This window comes from Myotis daubentonii, chromosome 18, assembly GCF_963259705.1.
Source record: "Myotis daubentonii chromosome 18, mMyoDau2.1, whole genome shotgun sequence".
NCBI classification, from domain to species: Eukaryota; Metazoa; Chordata; class Mammalia; order Chiroptera; family Vespertilionidae; genus Myotis; species Myotis daubentonii.
In genome coordinates this window covers 33,571,382-33,596,468 of record NC_081857.1, presented here as the reverse complement: position 1 = coordinate 33,596,468, position 25,087 = coordinate 33,571,382, and the positions used below count along the sequence as shown (strand labels likewise).

The following is a 25,087-nucleotide window of genomic DNA, read 5'->3' as shown; positions in this document are numbered from 1 at the left end:
TTTTATATTTCTTTTGCATTTGGCTTGTAATGTAGCACTTATAACAACCTAGAAAAGCAGGCCAGGCAGGTGGAGTCAGCCTCATTTTACAGACGAGGAAGCTGATTCAGAGTTAGGAATTTACCATGTGTTAAGTAGCTTATACTAATAGGTAGTGAGGTTGGAACTTGACTTATATCTTTAGACTTTAAGTTCCAGTATTTTTCTTATGCCTTTCATCCCCACCTAGTTTTCCCAAACAATCATCCTAAGACGAGGGCGGGGGAGGGGGAGAAGGAATTTAAATCTAATGAGATAAGCTTTTATCTGTTCTTCTCATTAATCTAGCATGGAGCTGAGGTAAATCTAATATCCTTTTGTTAAGAACCAGTAAAAAGCTCTCCCAAGTGGAGATTTATCTTCACTGGGCTTTTATTTCATGAAACACTTTGAAATACTTATGAGGTAACTGCGAAAGCATGCCATTGGCATAATGAGTCACTCCAACTGTCTAGCTATGCTGGAGGCAAGAGAAGGCAGAAGATTGGGGACTTTTGTTAATGGAGTGAGTCCTGGGTTGAGCAGCTGCTGGCTGCTGAACTGAAATAGTGAAGTAGGGCTGTCCTGCGGGAGAAGAGAGATCAGTTCTTCAGAGAGTTCATCATTTTCTCTTGCTCTCTCTCACCAGGTTTTGAAGGCAGCACCTGTGAGCGGAATATTGATGACTGCCCCAACCACCGGTGTCAGAACGGAGGGGTTTGTGTGGATGGGGTCAATACCTACAACTGCCGCTGCCCCCCTCAGTGGACAGGTATGTACCGTGTGGTGAATCGGCCAGGCGGGGGCGGGGGCACGGATTGGTAACCAGAGGCAGGCTGCTGTAGAAGTAGGCACCTTTCACAAGGTCTCTGTGCGAGATCATGTGCTGACCATCTACGTTCTCCTGTGTTCACTTAAAGGAATGTGTTCACAGGTACTTACTGAGCGTGGCTCTGAACTCAGCACCGTGCTAGTTGCTGGGGCAGCTGTGAGAGAAGAGCATTACTGACGGACTCGGAGGTTATCTGGGAAAAGCAGCATGTTGCCTGGAACATAGTAGATGCGTAATAAATATCTGAGAGGAAAAGAACATGCTTAAATGTAAAGATATAAATGTTTTTATCTCTCTCTCACACACACACACACACACACACATAAATGGTAGCTATGTGAAATAATGGATGTGTTAACTAATGTTATGTTGGTAATTATTTGCAATATATATGTATATCAAATAATCACATTGTGTACTTTAAACTTACACAATGTTATATGTCAGTCATATCTCAATAAAAATGGGAGGGAGAGAGGGGAGGGGTTACAACTTGTCAAATTTTGGTGTCATATCAAAGAATATTCATAATTATATGAAAAGGCTATTAGAATATTCCTCTTCCAACTTAAAAAAAAAAAAAGTACAAGTTATAGAGACCTCAAGAGTTCAGAGCTTATTGTTTCTTCACAGACAGAACTCCATCTCATCTTATTATTGTGTCCTGTAATTATGCAAAGGGTTGGGCAGGTGCTCTTGATACATTTTTATGACACTCATCTACATTTCTATTTTTCCCTCTTTCATATCCTTTTTTCACATAGGACAAAAATAGATTTTTTTGCCTCTGATACTAGTATTAGAAGAGTAGCCTTGATTAATTTTAAAACCCCTTGGAAGTTTCTGATATTGTCTTAGGCAGATTTTCCACTTCTGTTTGAAAGCTAAGTGATTTTTTGCAGACATTCAGATCCCATTTCTGTTTATTTATCTAACTGAAAGTGGAGACAATTAAGAACTGATTAAGTGATTAAGAACTGAGCCTTTTTTGAGAGAAATTGATTGAGTTAATGTGGAAACCCAAGAATAAGTTATGATATAAAGAAGAAACTACAGTACCCGTGAGGATGGTGCCCGGCAAAGAAGTCTTGATGTTGGATTGCCGCCAACCCTACCTGGTATTTAGTGCTAAGAATTGCTTTCCCTTATCTGTGGCAGCTAATTATTTAGAGTACTTTTTTGAGCTGTAGACTATGAGTAAAAAAAAAGGTTAAAAGGGTTTATAACTTCAATAACACGATTTTCTGGAAAGGCACACATTTCTGCTTTTAATCCCAAACTGTCCATTTGTAATACTTTCCCACTGGGTTTCCTAGAATTGGATTTCCCCTAGAATTTCTACTTGGTGTCTTGATCCTACGCCTTCACTCCCAAACCTCTGCTCTTTCTGTCTTCTCTCTTTAGCTTTTGCCATTTCTCTGGTAGATTTTTCAAAGGCCATTTATTTTCACCTTAAAAAATTACTATGAAGTTAATTACATGGCAATATTATAACGGGAACGATTTGAATTTTTCTCTTTTTAATGTCCCTCGCAGTGGTTTTGGGTGGGATGAGATGCTGGTTAGGGACTTGGCCCCATTCTCTTCTCTCCCTTGCCCTGCGGGAGAGGAGAAGGGCTCCATGTGGGTCTAAGCTCTGAACAGTCAAGATGAAATGATACTGTGATTTCGTTGCTGGTTTTTCTTTGATACCACACTCAGTTTCCTGCTGTGATATGAAATAGGAAAACCCAATCATGGGGCAGGTTTTCCCAATGAAATGATAATTTACCAACATTTCTTACCCCAGGATGTTTAAGAAATTCCTCTTTTCTGTGAAGATCCTTGTAAGATGTTTCTTTCTCCACGTGTTCTTGTATTTCTAGAAAAGATGGCAGACATGATGGGTAGATCCAGTATGCTAATGTTTATTTATTTTGATCTGCTGTCGTATAAAGTGACCCCCTTCCCTTGGTTTCTTGCCACAGTTTTCCTTCCTCTCTATCACTCCTCCCAATGCTTTGGTTTCCAATGACAGCCTTGTTGTTTGCTCTCCTCCCCACCAACAGGATAAAGTCCAAGGTTCTTCCACTTCATATGAATGAAGTCCTTCCTGGCCTCAGCCCTGTATTAGTACGTTCTGCTTTATACAACCTAAAGAAATGACTGGGGCCGGGGGCTGGGAGTTAACTGATGTTTATTAGCACCCCAATAAGTGCTGATTACAGTGTTTTATTTTGTGTAAGCTTTGCAGTAACTGTATGAGGGGCAGAGTTTATGAAATATCATTTTTACAGATGATCATGGGTCTCAGAAGAGCTAAACATTTACTCAAGGTACATAGTGGTTCGGCTAGAAGTTGAACCAAGTCTGTGCTCAATCTGTGGTCCTTTTCCTATGCAAATTTACTCTATGGGTGGTCTTTTTGAAATTTTTTTTGTTTTGAAGAACTTTGATTCTTTTTAATTGATTGAAAGTACAATTTATAGTTATATTATTCTAGGATATGGTGCTTTAACTCTTTGTGTTTTTCCTTTTTAAAAGTTTACCTGTTAATTCAAGATTCAAAATTAATATTAAGTGAATGTTTACTATTTAGTCTGGTGGTCTTTTCATTATACCTAAAGGCTTTATTACAACTTCGTTCAGAGTTCCCATTATAATTTCCAGCTGTAGAGTTTAAGCGTGAACTGTTTCGTCTGGCTTTTGACAAAATAGAAAAAGAAGGATTGGAGTAGGTTTCTAGGAGAGGGAATGAAGTTGCCAGCTATCTGAAAAAGAATGGATGGGATTGTGGAGCTGAAAAAACTAGGTATCAATTTGAAATAAGTGGAGATTTGGGAATCTGCCATGTTTTTAATGAGAAGAGCCTGTGTTGAATGTGCACAGACATGGAAGGCTTAGTCTTCTATAGCAAATTTCAGGCTTCACATGACCAGAGTTTTTCCAAGTCTGTTTATGGTTTGATTTCAGGTAAATGTGTCAGCTTCACCCCACCCCACCCCTATTTTTTTTTGTGGTTTTTTTTTTGAAGTCTTTATTTGTCAACCATGGAACTGATATCTCTTAGTTACTTTATTGGGGTATTGGGTGAATGAATGGTGCAATAAAAAGCTTTTTGAGTTTATACTCAGCAAACAATTATCTTGTAAAACATTCAGAATTCTGCTGTTTGATATGGTAGCCACTAGACACACCTATTGTGCCACAACTGAACAATACCTGATTTTTTTTTAAAGTAAAATGTCTCATTAATAATGTTTTAAATATTGATTAGATGCTAAAATGATGTTTTGGATACCAGAGTTAGATAAAATATAATATTGAAGTTAATTTTACCAGTTTCTTTTGCTCTTTTTAAGTGCCACCAGAAAATTTAAAATTACATCTGTGGTCCTAGCCGGTTTGGCTCAGTGAATAGAGCGTTGGCCTGTGGACTGAAGGGTCCTGGGTTCGATTCCAATCAGGGGCACATGCCCAGTTGCGGGCTTGATCCCCAGTGAGGGGCATGCAGGAGGCAGCCACTTGATGATTCTCATCGATGTTTCTAGCTCTCTCTCCCTCTCCCTTCCTCTCTGAAATCAATAAAAATGTGTTTAAAAAAATTACATCTTTGTCTGTGAGACATTTCTATTGGACCACACTACTTTAGCGGCAAAGATGTTCTCTGGTGTTACCATTGCTGCTACTGGGTAGATGTATCCTCTTTGATCCTGGTAGGTAGAGGTGGGCTTGTAACTGTCTGTAAAGGGGCCTTGTGTTGGCCTCACTGGAAAAAAGCATGGTGGCCATGCTCTGGTGTGGTTCCCACATCAATGGTGTGCAGAACTGATCTCTAGCCCATCACAGAACCTTTTTACTTGGTGTGACTCTCTAGACTAGTATCCGTTTATGCCCTCAAAAGCTACCACCCTTCTGGACAAGCTAAAACCCAGGCAGAAGAAAGAAATGGAATTGGACAAATGATTTCGTTTTTTATTTGTAGATTGTTATGGAGTTAGTTCCCTTTACGAAATGGAAGTACACCCGAGGATCGGACGAAGCCCGAGCACACGAGTTTTTACTGTTACTGTATTTGGCCCCAAGCCATCTGCCATCTTATGAGAGAAGTTCTGCTCTGGCAGATAGCCACCTAAGAAAACAAAAGTTATGAAAGGCCCCCAAATTAACTAAGGCAGTGCAGATTAATGTTTTGTCTACGTAGATTGCTATTTGGATTTTCTTTTTAAAGGTTCATTTCCTTCAGAATTAAAGTTGCCTCTAAACTCCACTCACAAATTCCTCTCTGGCAGCTTTTGGTTTTGGGTTCACTCCTAGGGCAGACGTGATTTATTTTCCTGTGCTTGTTATTAACCCAGAAATGTAATTTCAGCTTGGGCTTGGAATAGTGCTCTGGGACACGAAGCAGAAGTGAACAATGGAAGTTAGGTGGGACGTGAGTCTAATAAAACCGACCACATTGTCTCTCAGCTCCTTTATAACACGCTGAGCCTGAACATGGGCTCAGACTCCCTTTGCTGTTGGTTGCTCCAATTTCAGTAAAATTTTTTGGCATGAATCAGCGAGGAACATACCACCAGAGGTGCTGCGTGAGCTCCTTCTGGCAGGAAGTGGAGTCTTTTCATGGTGGTATTTTCATTTTGAACTGAATATTCCCAGTCCAGTCTGGCCTCTGGTTGGTGACCAGCTATGCTCTGAGGAGACTTCCCTCACAGCCACTTTTCTGCTCTTGTTGGTTGAGAGTGGAAACGATTTAATTACATCTGGGCCTATAGATGTTTTCTCCTTCGCTTTCTGCATGGGGAATGGGAAAATGCAGCTCCCATTTCAGTTTCTCTGCTGTCGACTCGGTTGCGAGGCCTCGATAATAAGCCTGTTTTCTGGAATTCTGCTTCCCCACCGCAATTTCAGTTCACTGTCAGTTGGGCAGACTGCCAGAGGGCTGGCCTGAAGCACCCTCACCCCAGAGCTGATCAGTGGTTGTGTCGGTGGGGACAGGGTAGGGGGTTAGTATAGCCCCCAAGAAATGCAGGAGGGGAGACCAGGAGGGAATTTTCTGGCCTCGTCCGTGATGCAGTGTCTGGCTTTGGCTGTATTCCAGGCAAGGCCCAGTTTCACTTCATGGCTTTTAAAGGCCTCACTGAATGGTCATAAGGTAGCTTCAGTAACAGATATTTATTGAATAACTAATTCAAATATACTATGCTGGATGCCGTGGAGACATGAAGAAAGACATCATTTTCTATCTTTAAAGAAGGGTCAACTGCCTAGAAAGAAATAGTCTACATAACCACAGTGGGAGTTAGAAAGTTTGAATAGACGTGACTTTGAAAGAAAGATGGACAGGAATTGGGGACCATCTAAGTTCTCCATTGAATGAGGGGGTAGATTGAGAAGAGTTAACTTCTGTTTTGAATCTGAGTAATAGGAACCTGTGGGGACTATTGACAGAGAAATGGGCTAGAGATGATGGTGAGTTTTCCAAGTGAAAAGCATTCAGCAGAAAGACACAGGCGGTCAGAGCAGAAGTAGGGGCTAGGGCAGTGATGGCGAACCTTTTGAGCTCGGCGTGTCAGCATTTTGAAAAACCCTAACTTAACTCTGGTGCCGTGTCACATAAAGAAATGTTTTTATATTTGCAACCATAGTCAAACAAAGACTTATATTTTTGATATTTATTTTATATATTTAAATGCCATTTAACAAAGAAAAATCAACCAAAAAAATGAGTTCGCGTGTCACCTCTGACACGCGTGTCATAGGTTCGCCATCACTGGGCTAGGGACTTAAATTTTGAGTCTTGTTTTTGGTTGCCTTGGGAATGTATCAAGTCTGTAAGGGAAAGTGTGTGGAGTGAGAAGAACAGAGGGTTGGGACCTGAATTGTGAGAAATGTCTGCATTAAAGAAAACGGATGAGAAAAGGGATTCAAAGAAGGAAGATGAGAAAAAGGGGATGTGGGAGTTGGGAAGAAGCTTGCCATTATAGCATCACTGAGTTGGGGTGCATTGTAAGATTGTGCCCTCAACTCGACTCTGCATGCCTCTGTTGTGGCACCTGTCGTATTTCACTCCTCTTCCTGGTTTATATGCTTGCTTCACCTAGTAGACTCTCAGCCTCTGGTGGGCTGGGAACTGGCTTTCCCAGGTCCGGTTTTAACAAATGGTGGTTATTGAATGAGTGACAACCAGGAGACTCAAATAAGAATGATAATTATATAGTTAATCAGAATTTTTGAAGTCACTGGAAATCTTCTAAAATTTGGTTTCAATATAAAAGGAGAAAAAGAGACCAGATTGCAAGGGGTTAAAAAGAAAAGTGGGTGTTGAGGAAGGAGGAAAGGGAGGAGTGGGCATAGTCACTTAAGATTTTGTACAGCTCGAAAGGGGAGAAAGGAAGCTGCAGGGCCCAAGCTATGGGGGACAGAAACTTCATTCATGTGACCAACCGTAGAACCTTGGCTAGACTAAGGGTTAAGACGGCTAGAAGGGGTTGGTTAATGAACTGGGTTATTTTGGGAGGGGCTTTTAGAAGTTTTAGTGGGGGGTAAATTAGGTGAAATGGTGGTTGGGAATGGGAAAGGAGGGAGGTGGAAGTTACAGTCAGAGAGTGTACCAAGTTTGAGATCTTGGAATGGGAACAGTGAATGTCACATAATGAGATCCAGAATGTGAGTGTGTTCGTGATATGGAGTAGATGTGGAGGTCTGTTGAGAAAATTAAGAACTCTTGGCTCAAATGACGTTATTAGTTTCCAACCCAGATATTGATTTCATGGGAGATGGGAGAGGAAAGAGTGAGAAGAACGTAAAGCCATGTGCTTAAGTCATTTAAGGAAGTGGAAATGGTCCATGAGGACAATAGAGAGAGGTGTGAGGTGTTCTTTTTAATTCTGAACATATACATGTTTAGAAAAATGTGGATTTGAATCAACTTCTCTATTTTTCAGTGTCAAAATGAAACTATACCAATTGCCTTTTCTGCAAGATTAGGAATATTGTCTCTTTACTCTCCAGGTTTTGTTTCTATGATCTGGCATGTAAAAATTCATATATAGTATTATTAGTACTGAATTTTAAAATCTTATACATATTCTTCAGAAGTTGCTCTTGATATTTATACTGTTTTATAATGCAATTGATAATGTTTTAGACAGTTCTATGTGTGACTTGCTTTGTGTTAACTACCAGTACATTCATATCACAACCTTTTCATTCCTGAATTATTTATTTTAATTTATTCTTTGCAGTTAAATGAGTACATCTTTGAGTATTATTTTGCCCCGGGAAAGTTAAATGTTGGCATATCTTCAGAGCTCTTAGATTTTTGGATTTTAGTTGTCTTCTTATACAAATAGTATCTTGTCTAGATATTGAATTATTGGGCCACAACTTAATCTTATCAAGTTTCTAGATATTGTTCCTTTGCTTCTTGTTGTATTAGAGGGAAGTCCAGTGTCAGACATGTCAGTCTCAGGCTCTGCCTCTCCTCTCTCGCAAATCAAATCTTCAACCAATATTGGTTATAGGTGTTTTATCTCAGTACTTTTTGAGCCCTTTGGAGCTGCAGACTTAAGTCTGATCTTACCTCAGAAAATGGTGTCTTTTTCATTTGTTTTTGTGTTTTCAGGAACCTATTATCTTTATATTGGGTCTTCCTTCTCCCCCATGTCTGAAATCTTCTCCATCACTATTATAATTTGCTGTTTTTTCCTTAGCATTTTATGAGAATTTCTTAAGCTTTTCCTTCACAACACTGATTTTTTTCTTCATTATTAGTTCTGTCCTTTGTAGCTTCCAATTCTGATTTTTACTTGAACTGTATTTTATATTGTTATAATATTTAAACTCATTGAATCTAGTTCCTCTCTATTTCTGCCTTTCTCTCAGCCTGCCTCCTTTCATCAGAGTCCGATGTCCTATATTATTTTTCATTTCTTTTTAGACCTACATGTGTTTAAATTTCTTGAGAGTACAGAACCAGTTCTTTCTAAATTTATTAGTTTCTGGAAGTGAATATTTTTCACAAGTATGCCCTTCTTGTACATCTTAAGTGGTATGTTCCGCGTCTTTCATATTTCAGAATGTTTTAATAGGTGTTGTTTTTTCCATTTTACTAATTCTGCTCATGGTAACTGCTTGCCTGTAAACAGTAGGTTGATTCTCTTTGGAACCCCTGCTGCGGTTTTTCCTTGCAGAGAAGTGAGCGGGTCTTTACATAAACTGGAATAACAGCCCAGCAGCCCACGGAGCGGGGAGAGAGCCAGAGCATGAGCCTCCTGGCAGGGGGACCGAAGCTTGGCACCATTTTCTTCTCTGTGCCAGGGCTCGGCGCTCAGAATGTCTCGCTTTGGCACAGCATCCGCTGCTTGTCATTCACGGTTTGAGCCTGGATGCTCTTTGGTGCTGCTGCATCTGGAATGTGCCCGGATGCACTGACTTTCTCGTTGCTAGAGTGGCCATGGGAGCCCTGGAACCCCTCAGGGTTTTAAATTGCTGTTGACCTGCAAGGGTGAGATGGAGTTCAGTCCATTCTCCCCGCAGCAGCCGAGTGGGCTTCCTGAACACAAATGGATCGCGTGGTTTCTTTGCTTAAAACACTTCGGTGGGTCCTCCGTGTCTCTGGATAGAGTTCCAAGGCTCTGCATCTAACTCCCCCTGCAGCCATATCTCCTTGATGCATGCCTTGTAATTGAATCTCACAGGGGTTTTTTCATTACCTCAAATGAGCCATGTTCTCTCTTCTATTCAAACCTATGCACGTACACTTCCTTAAGCCTAAAATACGCTCCATTTCATCCCCTTCCCACTCACACTCTCACACACATACACACTCTTGCACCACCTGGCTAACATATGAAGTGTGTGTGTGTGTGTGTGTGTGTGTGTGTGTCTCAGTAATTTAAAGTTTATTCTGCTATAATGCAGCTTATCCTGACGTTAGGTTGCATTAGATGGCATGTTTCTGAGTCTGTTCCCAAGATACTCTGTTGTGCTTATCTCTGTTTTAAGACTCGTGCAATCTCTGGCACTAGGGAATCATCTGGGTTTGGATTACATAGCAGTAAACAAATGGGTAAAAGAACTTTAGAAATAGTTAAAGCAGGAGACCATCATGATTTTAGAATATGGAGCCCAATGCTGCCGTTACTGTTAATATTTGGATGATAAATTCTTGTTTTTCATGCAAACTTAGGTGGCTTGGAGGGTAGTCTATAGGAAAATGAAGTATATATAAAAAAAAAACACTGCCTTGATATGAGGTGCCATTAGTCCCATAATTGTAGTTTGCCAATGAAACATATTATCCCCAACTGAACTGGAGAATTTAGTTCTTCTCTGTTGCCCTACTCTGTGCTCCCAAGGCAGCACGCACCAATTAGAGCTGTTATTGCCCCCTGTATAATGGTTTGGTTGTAAAACCTGTATTTGTCTATAAGTTCTGCAGGGTAGAAGCCATAACTGTTTTATTCACCATTATAGCCCCAGTATGTATAGGTCAGGCCTGGCACACAGTATAAACATCTTTATTAAATAAGTGAATGAATGAACGAATTGGGCATTACCTTTCCATTTGTTTCTGACCCGCCCTTATCCCTCCAAATTTAGGGCTGTGATTGGGTTCTTTTGGGTTCTCTCTCCTTATCTCTCTGAGATACTTTAGTGTCTTTCCCCAGTGTGGACCAGGCCTTGTACTACATCGTAAAACTGGAGTCATTGTATGAGAGGATTGCATTTGACAATCAGTTAAGTGCTTAACAGTGCCTTGTACCTAGAAATGGCTTAATGAATGAATGTTTACTGGTTGAAGTCAGTAGCAGCTTTAGGGAATTAAGAAAACATGGATTCTTTGCCTACTTACCTTCTAGCAGATGGAAGCAATTGGAAGAGGAGGACCTCTATCAAAGAGGGCTGACGGCATTATTCGCACATAACATGATATTGTATATAGAAAACCCTAAAGACTCCACCCAAAAAACTGCTAGATTAAACAATAACTTTAGCAATTAACAGGATACAAAATTAACATTCAGAAATTGATGGCATTTTTATATACCAATAATAAATTCTTAGAGAAACTAAAAAAAAAAAAAACCAATCCCATTTACCATTGCAACAACAACAAAAAATAAGATACCTAGGAATAAACCAAGGTGCTAAAAGACCTGTACTCAGAAGACTATAAGACATTGAAAAAAAAAAAAAATCAAGGCCCAGCCAATGTGGCTCAGTTGGTTGGATGTCATCCCAAACACCAGGAGGTTGCTGGTTCGGTTTCTAGTCAGGGCACATGTCCGGGTTGCAAGCTTGATTCCCAGAGGGGGCGTGCTGGGGGCAGCCGATTAGTGTTTCTCTCTCATCGATGTTTCTACCTCTCCCTTCCTCTCTCTGAAATCTATAAAATAAAATATTTTAAAAAGAATAAATAGAAGAAGATATAAACAAATGAGGTGGGGGGATGGAAACCAGAATGGTAGAGCTAGTGGTGTTTCAGAGGGAGAGACTGGAGAGGTAGGCGGAAAACCTGGATAGGATTTAGAATTTCATCCTAAGTAGAATGGAAGTCATCAATGTGTTTCACAGGCAAAATGCACAATGCACTCTACATGTTGATATTCTGAGTGACTCTTTTTTTTTTTTAAATACATTTTATTGATTCTTTACAGAGAGGAAGGGAGAGAGATAGAGAGCCAGAAACATCGATGAGAGAGAAACATCGATTAGCTGCCTCCTGCACATCCCCTACTGGGGATGTGCCCGCAACCCAGGTACATGCCCTTGACCGGAATCGAACCCGGGACCCCTCAGTCCGCAGGCCGACGCTCTATCCACTGAGCCAAACCGGTTTCAGCCTGAGCGACTCTTTAGAAAATTTATTGATCAGGTTGCAGGGAAACTAGGCTTTTGAGGAGTCTGGGAAAAGGTCATGGCAACTAGAAATGGAGGCAACATTCACATTCACTGAGCATCTTGCATTTATCCATATGTGTATCCCTCACCCCTATACTCTCCCCTTACCCACTGCATACCCAGGTCTTGTGTACACACCAGTGCTATGCGCACATGCACATTCTCTCATTAGGCAGACCCCGTGGACTCCAGTGTTCTTACGGAATGCTTCAACCAGCTTTAGTGCCCGCAGGCAGCCGAATGGGCAACTCGTCCTCTGTTCTTTCACTTCAGCTTCGGAATGGAAAACTGTGTTTAGAAGGTCTCGCAGGACAGAGGTTGTAAGAATGTTCTGCTCTCAAATGGAAAGATGAGCTTGGCGACTGCTGGTTGAAGGGTGTACTGGAGACTGAATTCTCTTGATTTAACCACGGAAGAGAGGAGGTAGCAGGGTCAGGGCAAGGGCCAGCCCAGCTCTTTTTTTATATGTTCTCATGTGGTGATTGTTGCAATGAGAGTTGACCCTTAGCAGGGCCATTGATGTGATAAAAGTTTTTCCCACACACTTCACAGTTGAGAGATGCCTGGGAAGGGAGGGCGCTTCTTCCCAAAGTGCTAAGGCTCAGTGATCACGCCGCCTCCCCCTCCTCCTCGTACTTCCCAGTCACTGTGACTCCAGGTCAGATGGATGGTTTGTTTGTGGTGTCTTGAGAGCCACAACAAGCTGTTTGTATCCCAGTGCATTGCAGCTCACGCGGCCCCCTGGGCTAGAGCTTGATGCTGGTGCGGTCCGGGCCATGGTTTCCATTTCAGGACAGTCCTCTCATATTTACTGCCACAGTTGGACCCACGATGGACCCTATGGTTTCCAGACAGTAGGATGGGGCAGTGAGAAAAGATTGGCATGGAAGCGACCCTCCTCCTGTAAAACCAGCACAGCAGCGTATGTTTCTAATGGGGAAGCAGTAGTGTCATCTCCTTAGTAGCACTGCGGAGGCATTTTGCTCTTCCCTGTTTTTCACTCCTGCCCTGTCCCTCCGCAGTCAGCTCAGCATCTCCTTCCCTATTTTGAAGACTAACTTGACCTACCATCCGCACTTAACGATTTCCATTTTTTATTTTGTCTCATTGTTCTTCCAACTAGCCGTCTACACGTGGACAAGTCAGTGTACCTCTCTGGTCCTAATTTCCTCATCTGTAAAAATGAGCACGTTAGATTAGGCCTGAGGTCTACTTCTCCACTGACACCAAGTGTCTGATACAGTGCGTGACACGTACACCGTGGTGAATGGCAGACACAGTCCCTGCCCTGGTGGATGTGAATTTGGAGATCTACCTAAGTGACGGGAGAGGTCAAAGGAGGAGAAGTAATTAACCACATAAGTAAGAGGGGGAAGAATATATGAGGTAGAGAGAACAGGAAATGCAGAGGGTCTGGGGTAGGAAAGAAGATAATGTTAAGGTACCATCATTAAAGCATCATGGCCAGAGTGAAATATGTGAAGGGAAGATATGAAGTTGAGATATATTTATGAGCAAACTGTCAGCCAGAAAATTATCAGCCACAGGAGGCTCTAAGCGTGTAAGGTGTCAGCAAAGGATTTGGTAGTGTGACATCTCATACCAAGTTAGTCCAGACTCATGGTGGCAACAGAAATGGCACCTTCTAAAAACAAGTGATTTCTTTTTCTTTTACCCACAGAAAATGGGGCGGGCCTTAGTCCCAGTATTAAATGGCCATAGCTGCAGTATCTGGCAGGTGAAATTACTAAGGGGTGGGTCCCTGATGCCCTCAAACACTTGCCTCACTGAGCCTCCTACAACATATTTTGGAGTTCGCCAGCGAAGTGTGTGTGCTGAGACCGATGATGCCACATGCTGACACTTGTTGGATTGAAGGCTTAGTAGCGTGGTCAGGCATGGCAACGACCCAGCTCTCCCGCTTCACCAGCGGCTTTTATGTGCTAGGTCGCTCATAACTTGGTGCTCTCTCCTTCTCTCCCTATTAACAGAAAGACGTTTGCTTTTTGTGCCTCCTGTATTCTACGAGCAGACTAATCTTCAAAGGCAATTTTGATCCTGTCTTCCCCCACCCGTGAACTCATGATAACTCCCTTTGCTTGTTGCATCAAATTTAGAATTCATAGTCGAATTCAAAGCTTCAAACGAGCTCCAGACTTCCTCCTTTTATTTTATTTTTTAAGCCTCATGTCAGGCTATGCCCACTGGTTTTAGAGAGAAGGAGGAGGAGGGAGGGAGGGAGAACAAGAACATCAATAGATTGCCTTCTGTATGTGCCCCGACCGGGAATGGAACCTATGGCCTTTCGGTATATGGGACGGTGCTCCAACCAACTGGCCAGGCCAACCTTTCTCCTTTTAAATATGTGCTTCTTTTTTAAAAAAAATTGATTTCAGAAAGAGGAAGGGAGAGGGAGAGAGGGAGAGGAATGATCGGCTGCCTCCTGCATGTCCCCTACTGGGGATCGAGCCCACAACCCAGGCATGTGCCTTGACCAAGAATCAAACCATGATCTCTTGGTTCATGGGTTGACATTCTACCACTGAGCCACACCGGTCTGGCCAACCTTTCTCCTTTTAAATCCAAGCCAAAGAATACACTTTAGTCATTTGATGTCTTCAAGACCTAACCTTACCACCCTCAGTGAGCAACTCTCTCCAGTCCGGGATGTAGTAGGAAAAGCTGAATAACCTAAATGCACCCAGTCCCGTCAGATAATCACCAAGAAATTTCCCTACTTCAATATTCAGTGACCTTCTGCCTGTATTCATTTCTAACAAGGAGTGTTCTTTAATTGTCTCATGCTTCTATGCCCTCTCCGAGTGCTCTAGGACCCGAGGATCAGGGACCAAGTCTGTAGATCTTGTTGGTCAAATCCAGGGCTGGGTACGTAACTGTGCTGTGGTCGAAAGCAGTAGATTTTGAGTCAGACTGATCTGGCTTTGAGTGGCAGTGCTCTCACTTACTGGTGTATGACCTTGGGAAGGTTACCTGACCTTTCTGAGCCTTCTTTCTTATTTGGAGGCTTCTGCATTGGTTTCCTCCTGTGCCAAGAGGGTGGTGACATGAAGGACAGTGTCTTAGTAGATGTCCCATTGGGAACTTTTGGACAAGCAACTGTAGTAGCCCCATGGGTTACTGTTGTCTACCTTCTGAATTTAAAAACTGGTTGGTAGAATTGGAAGTAGGAGGAGAGAAAAAATTCTGGCAGAAATGAGTTTGGGAAGGGATGTTGTTCTGGAGAAATGAGCCTGAAACTTAGAGAAAAATGATCCATTCTGTAGAAAATTCTTATACGCCAAGTGTGCTCTTGGCTCTAGATTTGATTTTCCTAATGAACCATATCTGACAGACAGATAGTCCTAAGGTGTTCAGTGATGGTATTTAGCCTTCAAAAATCAATCTCATTAAAAAAAATAGTGACCTATACCCAAAAGTACATTTGCTATTTGAATAGTGATTTGCACTCCTACGTTTTTTCAGTAATCAGATTGTGTGAGTCATGATTGGAATCCTCACCTTCATCCTCTCCACTTTGTGTGCTTGGGAACCTTAGACACAAAGAGTTGGTTTTGATACGTGAGATTCACATCTCAAGTCTTTGTTAGGAATTTTAGAGTCAGGTAGGTCTAGTTCAAATCCCAGCTCTCCTTGAGGGCAGAAAACTTCACACTAGGCAAGTTACCATACCTCTCTGAGCCTGATTTCTCAACCACGAAGGACATAATTTTTGTTGCAGCTCAAGCTCAGTGCCTGCTTCCAAGTGGGCAATCAATGACTTTTGGTTTCCTCTCCCAAGAGTGCCAAACTTGCATTCCAGGCACTGTTTATATATCTCGTTTGTCTTATTACAATATTTAAGTGTCTGGGAATTATAATGCATAAGGAATACATGAGATATTTTTAAACACAGTGTCTTATACTCAGAATTATCACAAAGCCAGTCAAAAAGAAAATAATATCCAGATTGTTCACTTTTTTTTAAGATTAAAGCCTTCATTTTAGAGATATTGGATTTAATGTGACAGTTTTAGAGGGACAAACAGTTTGTAACTTGAGAGTACATCACAGCTGAATGGCCAGAGGTCAATCTCCTTTGTAAAATAAATTTTGAAGCACATGGATGAAAAAGGATGTTATATTAGCTAGCACATTTGCTATAATCATAAAAACCAAAATATGGCTTTCTTCCATTTTATTAGTACTTATAAAATAAAAACAATTTATGAATATATGCCCCTTTTCAAGATAGAGAAACTACAATCTTTGCAAAAAATACACACCCATAATTATTGCAATACCAAATAGCTCACATTTAGCAAGTCACTTGGTTTTAGAGTAGCATAGATATTTAAGTTAGCATAAGTGTAAGAGACAAGATTCTCAGTAATGTCCAGGTTACAGTAACTCTTCACCTACTTCTCAGTCATATATTTATTTCTAAATTCCACCTGTATCCTACTTACACATCTGTCTGTATCTGAGGAAGCATATCTGCCAGTACAGGAAGGAAGCAAAGCTTTCTGTAATAAATGGCATCATCTGCCGTGGGGGAAGTCATTGCCAATGCATGCACTCACTCACGCACCTCACTCACGCAACTCATGCACTCACACAACTCACTCATTCGTGCAACTCACTCATGCATTTCACACACCTCACTCATCCATGCAACTCACACACCTCACTCACGCAACTCACTCACACATCTCACCCACTCACACAACTTACACACACACTTCATGCAACTCACTCACTCTGTATTAGCAGTACTATGGGTTGCAACTGACAGATCCTTATCTGAAATTAGGGGAATCCATTGCAAGGGACATCTCTCAGAATAGTTGCGCCCCTGAATGGGTTCGGAGAAATTTGGCTTCAGCAACAACCGGAACTATTGACTGGAATGTACTTCTGATTCGCCCCACTCCTTTTCTTGTAGACTGGCCACTTCGTCCTTTTGGTCCATGTGGCAAAGGGTCCCTAGTCCAAAAGTTTGGAAAGAGACACAGTGATAGGTAACTCGTATCAGATACCCATCCTCTACCAGTCAGTTATGCCCAGGAGGGCATGATCATTTAACACTAGAAAGACTGAAACTTAGTATATACCTATATTGCCCAAAAGCAGTCAAAATGACTGCATTGTGAAAGAATTATGTTCCTTAGCTTTTCCAATAACTCACTTCTATTTGACATTTCTTTCATGAATTTAGGGCGCAAAAGAAATAAAATAAACAACTTATTAGAACAAGTATCACTGCATAAAGATTCGAATAACAAGTACTAGTTTAGCTTATTGAGCAACTGCAACTTATCAAGTATCGACAATTTATCACGTACTTGTATGTTATCGTGTGACGGTAATCGAAAAAAAATGAAAACTGTTATTTCAATACAGAGCCGAATTGGTCATATAAGAAATTTACTCAATTCAATAATAAGAGTCATAATTTCCCCAAGCAGTCAAAATGACTGCTTTTGGGCAATATAGGTACAATATATATATATATATATATATATATATATATATATATATATACCGGAAATGAAGGAGGGGGAGGTAACTACAATTATTAATAAATGCATTTATATGTTGTACAAAAAGTCACAAAATTCTAAGACATTGTGTCCTTATATACATAATTGTTTTTCTAATTGAAATTAAAAAGCAGTCAAAATGACTTCCTTGGGCAATCTAGTGTTAAAGACTTGGTGGCTCCTTCAAGAATTATATAGATGAAGGGGATGAGGAGAGGAGCACAGAAGGGAAGTGCTGAGCACAGAGTTCCAGAGATGCCCACACACCCATCCTGCCATCCCACGGAATACACACACAAAAACCACTCCTGAACTGAGAGGCTGCTTGCAGCCAAGTGATGGGAGACAGATGTGCAATTAAATAAGTGGAATAGAGTGATGTTGGCTTTGTAATAATGCATGCAATAATGAGTATAAAGAATGGTGTCATAATGGAAGTACAGAATCGGTGATCAGTTAGGTTAGCTCTGACACACCTAGCTTCTGCCAGCAGTGATGGCTACGTAGCTGGGCACATGGCCGTCATCCTGAAAATACTTGAGCCAATTGAATTAGGTATTCTGGAGACTCGGGCTAGCCTTGGCGTTTTCTGAGTATAAGCGTCATGTGCTTTTTCATTAAGAGGCCTCTTCATCAGAATACCTTTTTGAATTATTCATTGAGTTCTTTTACAAGGGGAGAATTAAGGACATCATCAGGATTTTTTCATTTCAGCTAATTGTGTTGTGTTTTCGAGAATTCAAAGGACCTGAATATTAGTTTCCTTTGCTAGCTCTCTAAACTGGTATTAAAAGACCTCCAAGTAAGACTTGTTATACAATTCAGCTAGCCTGGCACTGAACTGCTTGTTAGTCACAAATTCCTGGCTTATAAGATGAAGACATACCCTTGTTCCTTGTCATGTGCCCGCGAGCCTTTGCCATTGTCCCTGTCCGTCACTATTGTAGTGACCTGCACTAAGTCCACAAATGGTCTCATGGTTAGCGTCCTCCAATTTGCTCTTTTTCAGGCAGAGCATTCTGGTCCCTTTTCCATCTTCTATTATATTGGGTAGACTTTCTGTCTTATTCCACAAATCTGCACCCTTGAAGCTTGGGTGCCTCAGGCTGAGCACAGTTTGCTTCAGTCTCACCATCTTGGCTTTGTTTCTCACACTCATATTTCACCAAGGCTTTTATTGCCCTTCATCTGCTCTCTCTGCCTTTGCTTGCCTTTACCTTTGGTTTAAATTAAACTTCTTATTTTGAGATCATTGTAATTTCACATGCAGCTATAAGTACAGACAGTCCTCGGGTTATGTCGGACTCAAAGTACATCGTTTCATGGTTACGTTGCCATCTCTCATTTATTAAAAAAAAAAAAAGTTCTGTCATTTCAACGTATGTACTTATGTGCTTTATGTTTTTTATTATTTATTTACCACAAGTAAAGGTCAGGAATTGTTATCTTTCTTTTAAATTTTTTTTACTGTTTCACTTCATTACTGTTGTGTATGTACTTCATGTGAGTGACGGAGGTGCTTATGTAGGTAGGTTCAGACTTAGGGTGAAAACCGCGTTACGTCAGGCCACAGGAATGGATCTCTGTCGTAACCCAAGGAATCTACTGTAGTGATATTCTCTACCAAGTCCCCTCAGTGGTAACATCATCTTACAGTACTATTGTACAGTTATTGACGTTGACAATCAAAATACAGAACAACTGCCATAATATTTTGACTTCTACGCTTCTTCTCATTATTCTTTTCTTTATTCACCTCTTAGACTCTTCTCCCTCTTCTCAGTTATATATTCATAGTCCCAGGTATTTAACTGAGTCCAGAATCCTAAAGATTTATCTTCTCTTTGATAGGTTGGCTAAATTCTCATGTTGTCAGAGTTTCTAGGGATAGCAACTCCCATGTTTTTCTTTAAATCACTTCCCTAGAATAAATATAATTTAGATGGCTTAAAGTGGCCTTAAAATGTATGTGAGAACCTGATCTGCCATGGGTTCTGCTCGCCTTAATTCAGGCAAGTCACATTAGGATGAAGTATGTGTGGGGGCTGGTACGGTCGGTACTAATTCTTTGAGACCTAAGCGTCCTGATCAAAGGCACTTTCCCCCCAAAGGACAGTTCTGCACGGAGGATGTGGACGAGTGCCTGCTGCAGCCCAACGCCTGTCAGAACGGAGGCACCTGTACCAACAGCAACGGAGGCTACGGCTGCGTGTGCGTCAATGGCTGGAGTGGAGACGACTGCAGTGAGAACATCGACGACTGTGCCTTCGCCTCCTGCACTCCGGGCTCCACCTGCATTGACCGCGTGGCCTCCTTCTCGTGCATGTGCCCCGAGGGAAAGACAGGTGAGGCCAGCAGAATGACAGAGCTGGACACTAGGGAAGGGGCCGTGAGCAGTCAGGATTTCTGCCTTCTTCTCTTTCATGTCGGTAGCTGTGTCCTTTTCATTACCAATCGGTAGGTACATATCACTTAAGATTGTTCTAGAAGTCTTATCAGTAGCCAAAGTGCTCTGGAGCTAGTCTTTTTCCTGATCGCTTTTGGCTCTCCTCTCAACTCTATGTAACGCAGTCTTTCGTCCTGAAAAAATGAGTTAGTCACGATTGCCTTGGGAGCATCTGCTGACCTCCTTATGACCTTGGGCTGAAAAGCGCCTCAGAAATTAAGACAAAATGACTAATGGGTGTAGAGACTTCATATTAAGAAGAAATAGCCCACTTACTCAGAAGGAGTTGGCAGGACAGACGCATGTAAGTGCGTTCCAGCTCCCAGCGTCAATAGAAATACTGCTCTCGGGGTGGGTTTTTACTGACTTCAGAGTTAACAGTGCTCTAGCTCCTCAGTTTCACAGCTCCTGGTTTTAGGAATAGAAGCAAGGAAGGGAGGAAGTTGTGGAGAAAGATAGCTTATGTGCAGGAACTTGGGGCCCAGCAGTTCTGAAATGTCCTCATATCTGTGCCTTCCGAGGAGCCCCACCTCCAGCCTTGCAGCAGCAGCCTTAGCTGCCTGTTCTTAACCTAGTTGCAGAGTGGAAGATCCAGTTCCTGCGTGAACCATGCAGAACATGGGGCCAGCTAATATCGCCTCAGTCCTGAGGGCACTTGAGCCAGGAATGCTGACATTATTAAAGGGCTGCCCGAGCATAGGCTGATGCTGTTGCACTGGTTTTTTTTCTTCTGAGGCTAGTGAAATGCTGACGCCTCTATGATCACCGGGTGGCATGATTTGGGGAAAGTAGGTTAGCAAATAAAATAGAGATGCATGCAGCAGTTTGGACATACAGTAGAAAATGACTTATTGTCTATCTGAAATTACTGTTGAACTGCATATCCTCTGTTTTAGCTGCTCAGTCGGAGGGCTGTAGGAAAGTTATTGCCCTCTGCCTGTCTCTGTCATCTGTCCGTCTCACTTATGGCCCTTGAGGAGCCGTCTAGCCGAGGGGGAGGGGGAGGCCACCAGGGTTGTCCGCAGAAGCTCCTGACTTGCAGCGTGTTCCTGAGGAAGCATCAGGAGAAAGGAAAGTTTCCTCAATCTCCATGGTGGATTTTGATGAGACAGTATAAGGCTTTCCCTCCTCCACAAAAGAGACAACTCTTCCTCAACTGGGGTCACTTTCTCTTTGTTCTTGTGACAGGACTCTTGTGTCATCTGGATGATGCATGCATCAGCAATCCGTGCCACAAGGGGGCACTGTGTGATACCAACCCCCTGAACGGGCAGTATATCTGCACCTGCCCACAAGGCTACAAAGGGGCTGACTGCACAGAAGACGTGGATGAGTGCACCATGGGTGAGTTCCCCGAACCTCTCCTCTTCCTCCCGTGTCTGCGAGCTCCGCAATCATTTAAACTGAAGCACATTTTACCCCAGATCTCCTGTTACTTGCCCATTGTTTACAACCATCCTTTCAATGTAATCATATATTCTAGTCTGGGAATTGACATATACAGGTGGTCTGTACTTGATTCTTAATATAAAGCCCGACCTTAGAGACAGTTTGGGCAAAAGAGCAGCCAGAGACACACGAGAGTGAGGTTGCCTAGTCTAATTAATTAATTTGTTCACAAGAAAATGGGAAATTGAGAATCAGACTATGAAATGCCTGGCCCTAACGCTTGTAACAAGCCGACCACGTCCATAGTCCACACACATGTGGAAACTCGGTCTTGCTGTGATCCTGGTAACTGGTGCTTTTGTCTTTCAGCCAATAGCAATCCTTGTGAGCATGCAGGGAAATGTGTGAACACAGACGGCGCCTTCCACTGTGAGTGTCTGAAGGGCTACGCGGGGCCTCGCTGCGAGATGGACATCAACGAGTGCCATTCCGACCCCTGCCAGAACGACGCCACCTGTCTGGATAAGATCGGGGGCTTCACATGCCTGTGCATGCCAGGTACTTGGGCCCATCCGCGTGTGGGGCTAGGCTGGAGGCACCGAACGGCGCTTCTCTGAGGTGGAGCACTCAGCACAGTGTGGCCATTCCGTGAGCCCCGTCAGCATCTCCTTCCCAGTAGTGACGGGGCTCCCGGCCAAGGGGCCCTTAGAGTGAGGCAGTGCTAGACTTCTTAGAGCTGGGAAGTCCCAGGTAACCACGCCCATCATGTCAAAACTCAGGTACGTGCAAGAGAAAATTTCAGAAAGGGGTGTTTTTATGCCAAGATTCTTTAATACAGTATTTCCTATAAGTGTCCTTTAAGTAGCAAGCCAGTGCCGCTCACAGTGGAGGCTGCAGTGCTGTTGCCCTATCGCAGTGCTGGCGCTCTAGCCTGGGAGCCTCCTGACCTTGCCTTGCACCCTGAGGGCAGCAGCATCTCTGACTCAGCTGGTCTTTAGGAACAAGCAGTGGGGATCCCTCAGGCCTGGTGCTGCCCTGAAAGCAAAGCCTGGACTGGTCAGAGAACGTGGCCCAGTCTTTGTTGGCACGTGCAGTGTGACCAGGGTCTTGAGGTACCCTCATCCCCTTCATCACAGTGACCCAGATGTCCCTGTGTGATCTGTCACTCTCACAGCATAGTCGCCCGGTCCTCTGCAGAAATGTCTCTGCTCATGGAGGATGTGGGCATCTTTGTAAGTTTGTGCTTTCTTGGCTAGAATACACCTTTCTCTCTTTCTAAGCCACTTGTGTGGTTCGTTTCCTTCAGGTTTCAAAGGTGTGCATTGTGAGTTGGAGATAAACGAATGTCAGAGCAACCCCTGTGTGAACAATGGGCAGTGTGTGGATAAAGTCAATCGCTTCCAGTGTCTGTGTCCCCCCGGTAAGTGCCCACCACCTGCCCTGCTATCTGCAGAAGCAAGAAGCTGACTGACCCCGGGGAGGGGAGGAGCAAGAGCAGTCAGAGAATGTGTGTGGGCTGTGCATGCGGAAGTCATTAAAGTGAGCCCTTCAGGAAGGAGATGTGTGTACAGAGTCGGGGAGTCTGTCTCAGCTAGTGTGTCCTCCAAGTCCTCTGTGGCCACAAGTCCAAGTCTGTTCGGAAAGGCCCGTGACCTCTCTGTCTGTGTGTACATTTCAGAAAGTTCATGCCTCACAGAGGCCTTCGTTTCAGGCTCTTCGGGATTGTATTTTTCCCCCCATGGGTTAGAGTCTCGAAGCCCGTTGGTGGGATTATTATTTTTAGACATTTCACCTCTGAGTCCAGAAACGGCCAACATAAGTCAGTTTTTCCAAAGAATGCTCCGCCTCTTCTCTCCCTCCCCAGAGCTATTGTTGAAGACACGCCAGGTTTTCTGCCACACACTGTGGTGTCTCTCATTTCCAGTCTCAGTCCCTCTGAGGCGAAGCTCACTTGTTGGAGTGCTTCCCTGTAACCGTTCAGGCCTGTTTTAACTAGAAGTGAAAAGTGTGGGGGAGAAACAGAGGTGGAGACACACACCGGTGCCTCTGTGCCCTGAGCTTCCCCCTGCTGTCCTGGTCACTTACTGGGGAGAATAATTTCACTTTTGCTGTCCCTGTGGCATAAGGGAACTCAGCCCCATGCTTCTCAGGCACCATTGTCGGAGGGAAGGCGGACGTGGGATAATCCTGTGACTTGTGTCCTCCTGTGCCCTCTGCAGGCTTCACCGGGCCCGTTTGCCAGATCGATATTGATGACTGTTCCAGCACTCCGTGTCTGAACGGCGCCAAGTGCATCGATCACCCCAACGGTTATGAATGCCGGTGTGCCACGGGTGAGATTCTTCTCATTTGTCACCCCGCCCCCAGGGCCACCTGAACAAACAGGAAGGAGACTGTCCTTGTCCCACTGCCCTGCCAGCCCGGGCACTGGAGGGGCTGTTCTGCGTTTAGAGAGGTCTTCTTCTAGCTTGGTTTTTGCCGCTCTCTCTCCACTATTCCCTTCTCCAACACCTGCCTCCTTGTCCACCACAATAGTGGCCTGGCCTGGACATTGCCATTTGGTGTCCATGTCTTTTTGGGACAGATTTTGGCAGCGGTGAGTTTCCAGCTGGCTTGACTTATTCCTCTGGGAAAGGGAAGCATTCCAGCTGAAAGCTCTTTTTCACTGGGGCTCCTCAGCAGGAGGCTCGTTGCTGTGTTTCTTGAGGCAAGGGATTGAACAAAGGCCCAGAAATCTAAGGGCTGTTGTGTGCAAGTGCAGACGCTTCCTGCAAACAAGGCCGCACGCCCTAGGAGTTAGGTGGTTCTCAGACAGGTGCGAGAGCTCCGAGTCCTCTCTCCTGAACTCTGCTACTACAGTGAAAAAGAGTCCGTTTGTAAATATTCTGCATGTCTGGTCTGTGGCCACAGTTCCCATGTGGGAGTGATCTGAATAAGCCAAACATCCCTTTACACATTCGCTTCAGCCCAGACCAACACTATGGAAGTGGACTAGACATTATTAGGAAAGGGGATGTTCCGATTTCTTTTTTATCCCTCTGCTTAAGAGAGAAAGAAGTTAGGAATAGAATTAAAGACAATCTTTTAATTTTAGAAAATGGGTTCTTAAACAGTTTTAAACATTATGTGCATTTCTTTCTGATCACAGAAAAACAATGTCATGGAAACAAATGATTACTATTTCCGTAGTATTGGAGCATCATCACTTACTAAGCCTACTTAGACTAGGCCCTGTCAGGGTACCCTGTACCCACTTCTGTCTTCATGAACTGTTGTCTCTGGCTGGAGGAGTTCCGGGTTCTGTCCTCCTCTGGGAGCTTATGTTCATGGAGAGTGGCCTTCGGGAGAGAGAGGTGAAACACCCTGAGTCATGCTGAGAAGGGAGGAGAGGCTTACTGGAGTCCCCGAGAAGAGATTTAATGTCAAGTGAAGGAGTTTTCATTTAAATGCTTGTAACTTGGTCATTCATTTTATTCAACAAGTCTTTATGGAAAACTTACTATATATGCATAGTACTATGGGGGCAGTTGAGGAATAAAGAAAAGTTCTCTGTTCTGTCAAGTCAGAATTGGGAGCCCAGCCAGTGTGGCTCAGTGGTTGAGCATCGACCTATGAACCAAGAGGTCACGGTTCAATTCCCTTACAGGGCACATACCTGGGTTGCAGGTTCAGTCCCCAGTAGGGGGTGTGCAGTAGATGGCTGACTGATGTCTCTCTCTCATTGATGCTTCTATCTCTATATCCCTCTCCCTTCCTCAAAAAAAAAAAAAAAAAAATGAGGAAGATAAGGTCTGTGGAACCATGAATACAGTCCCTGTATATTGGGTTTGGGAGGAAAAGACTATAGAGGTAAATATACCAGGAAAGGTATTGAGGCCCAGTACGGAGTGAAGCTGCAGTTGAAGCGTCTCTGCCAGGACAGCTCGATCCCTTAGGAAGAGGTATTTGAATTCTGCAGATTCAATCTGAAGAACT

At 43.2% G+C, this 25,087-nt stretch overlaps 1 protein-coding gene and 1 pseudogene across 3 annotated transcripts in view; one reads left to right on the top strand and one right to left on the bottom strand.

Moving 5' to 3' along the window:
- The window catches only part of NOTCH2 (notch receptor 2), a 131,157-nt gene that overhangs the window by 67,902 nt on the left and 38,168 nt on the right, over positions 1-25,087 (top strand). For 2 of the 3 annotated variants that reach the window (XR_009449787.1, XM_059673550.1), the window contains exons 5-10: positions 668-790; positions 19,389-19,622; positions 20,912-21,067; positions 21,482-21,670; positions 22,419-22,532; positions 23,332-23,445. Coding sequence is in view for 2 of the 3 variants with exons in the window: in XM_059673550.1 (XP_059529533.1) it covers positions 668-790; positions 19,389-19,622; positions 20,912-21,067; positions 21,482-21,670; positions 22,419-22,532; positions 23,332-23,445 (930 nt within the window). In the remaining variant the exon portion in view is untranslated. Of the gene's footprint in view, positions 1-667; positions 791-952; positions 1,318-19,388; positions 19,623-20,911; positions 21,068-21,481; positions 21,671-22,418; positions 22,533-23,331; positions 23,446-25,087 lie in introns of those variants that run through there. The other variant, XM_059673551.1, reaches the window with a different exon arrangement.
- On the bottom strand, positions 9,777-10,129 carry LOC132220448 (ubiquitin-conjugating enzyme E2 D3-like; annotated as a pseudogene).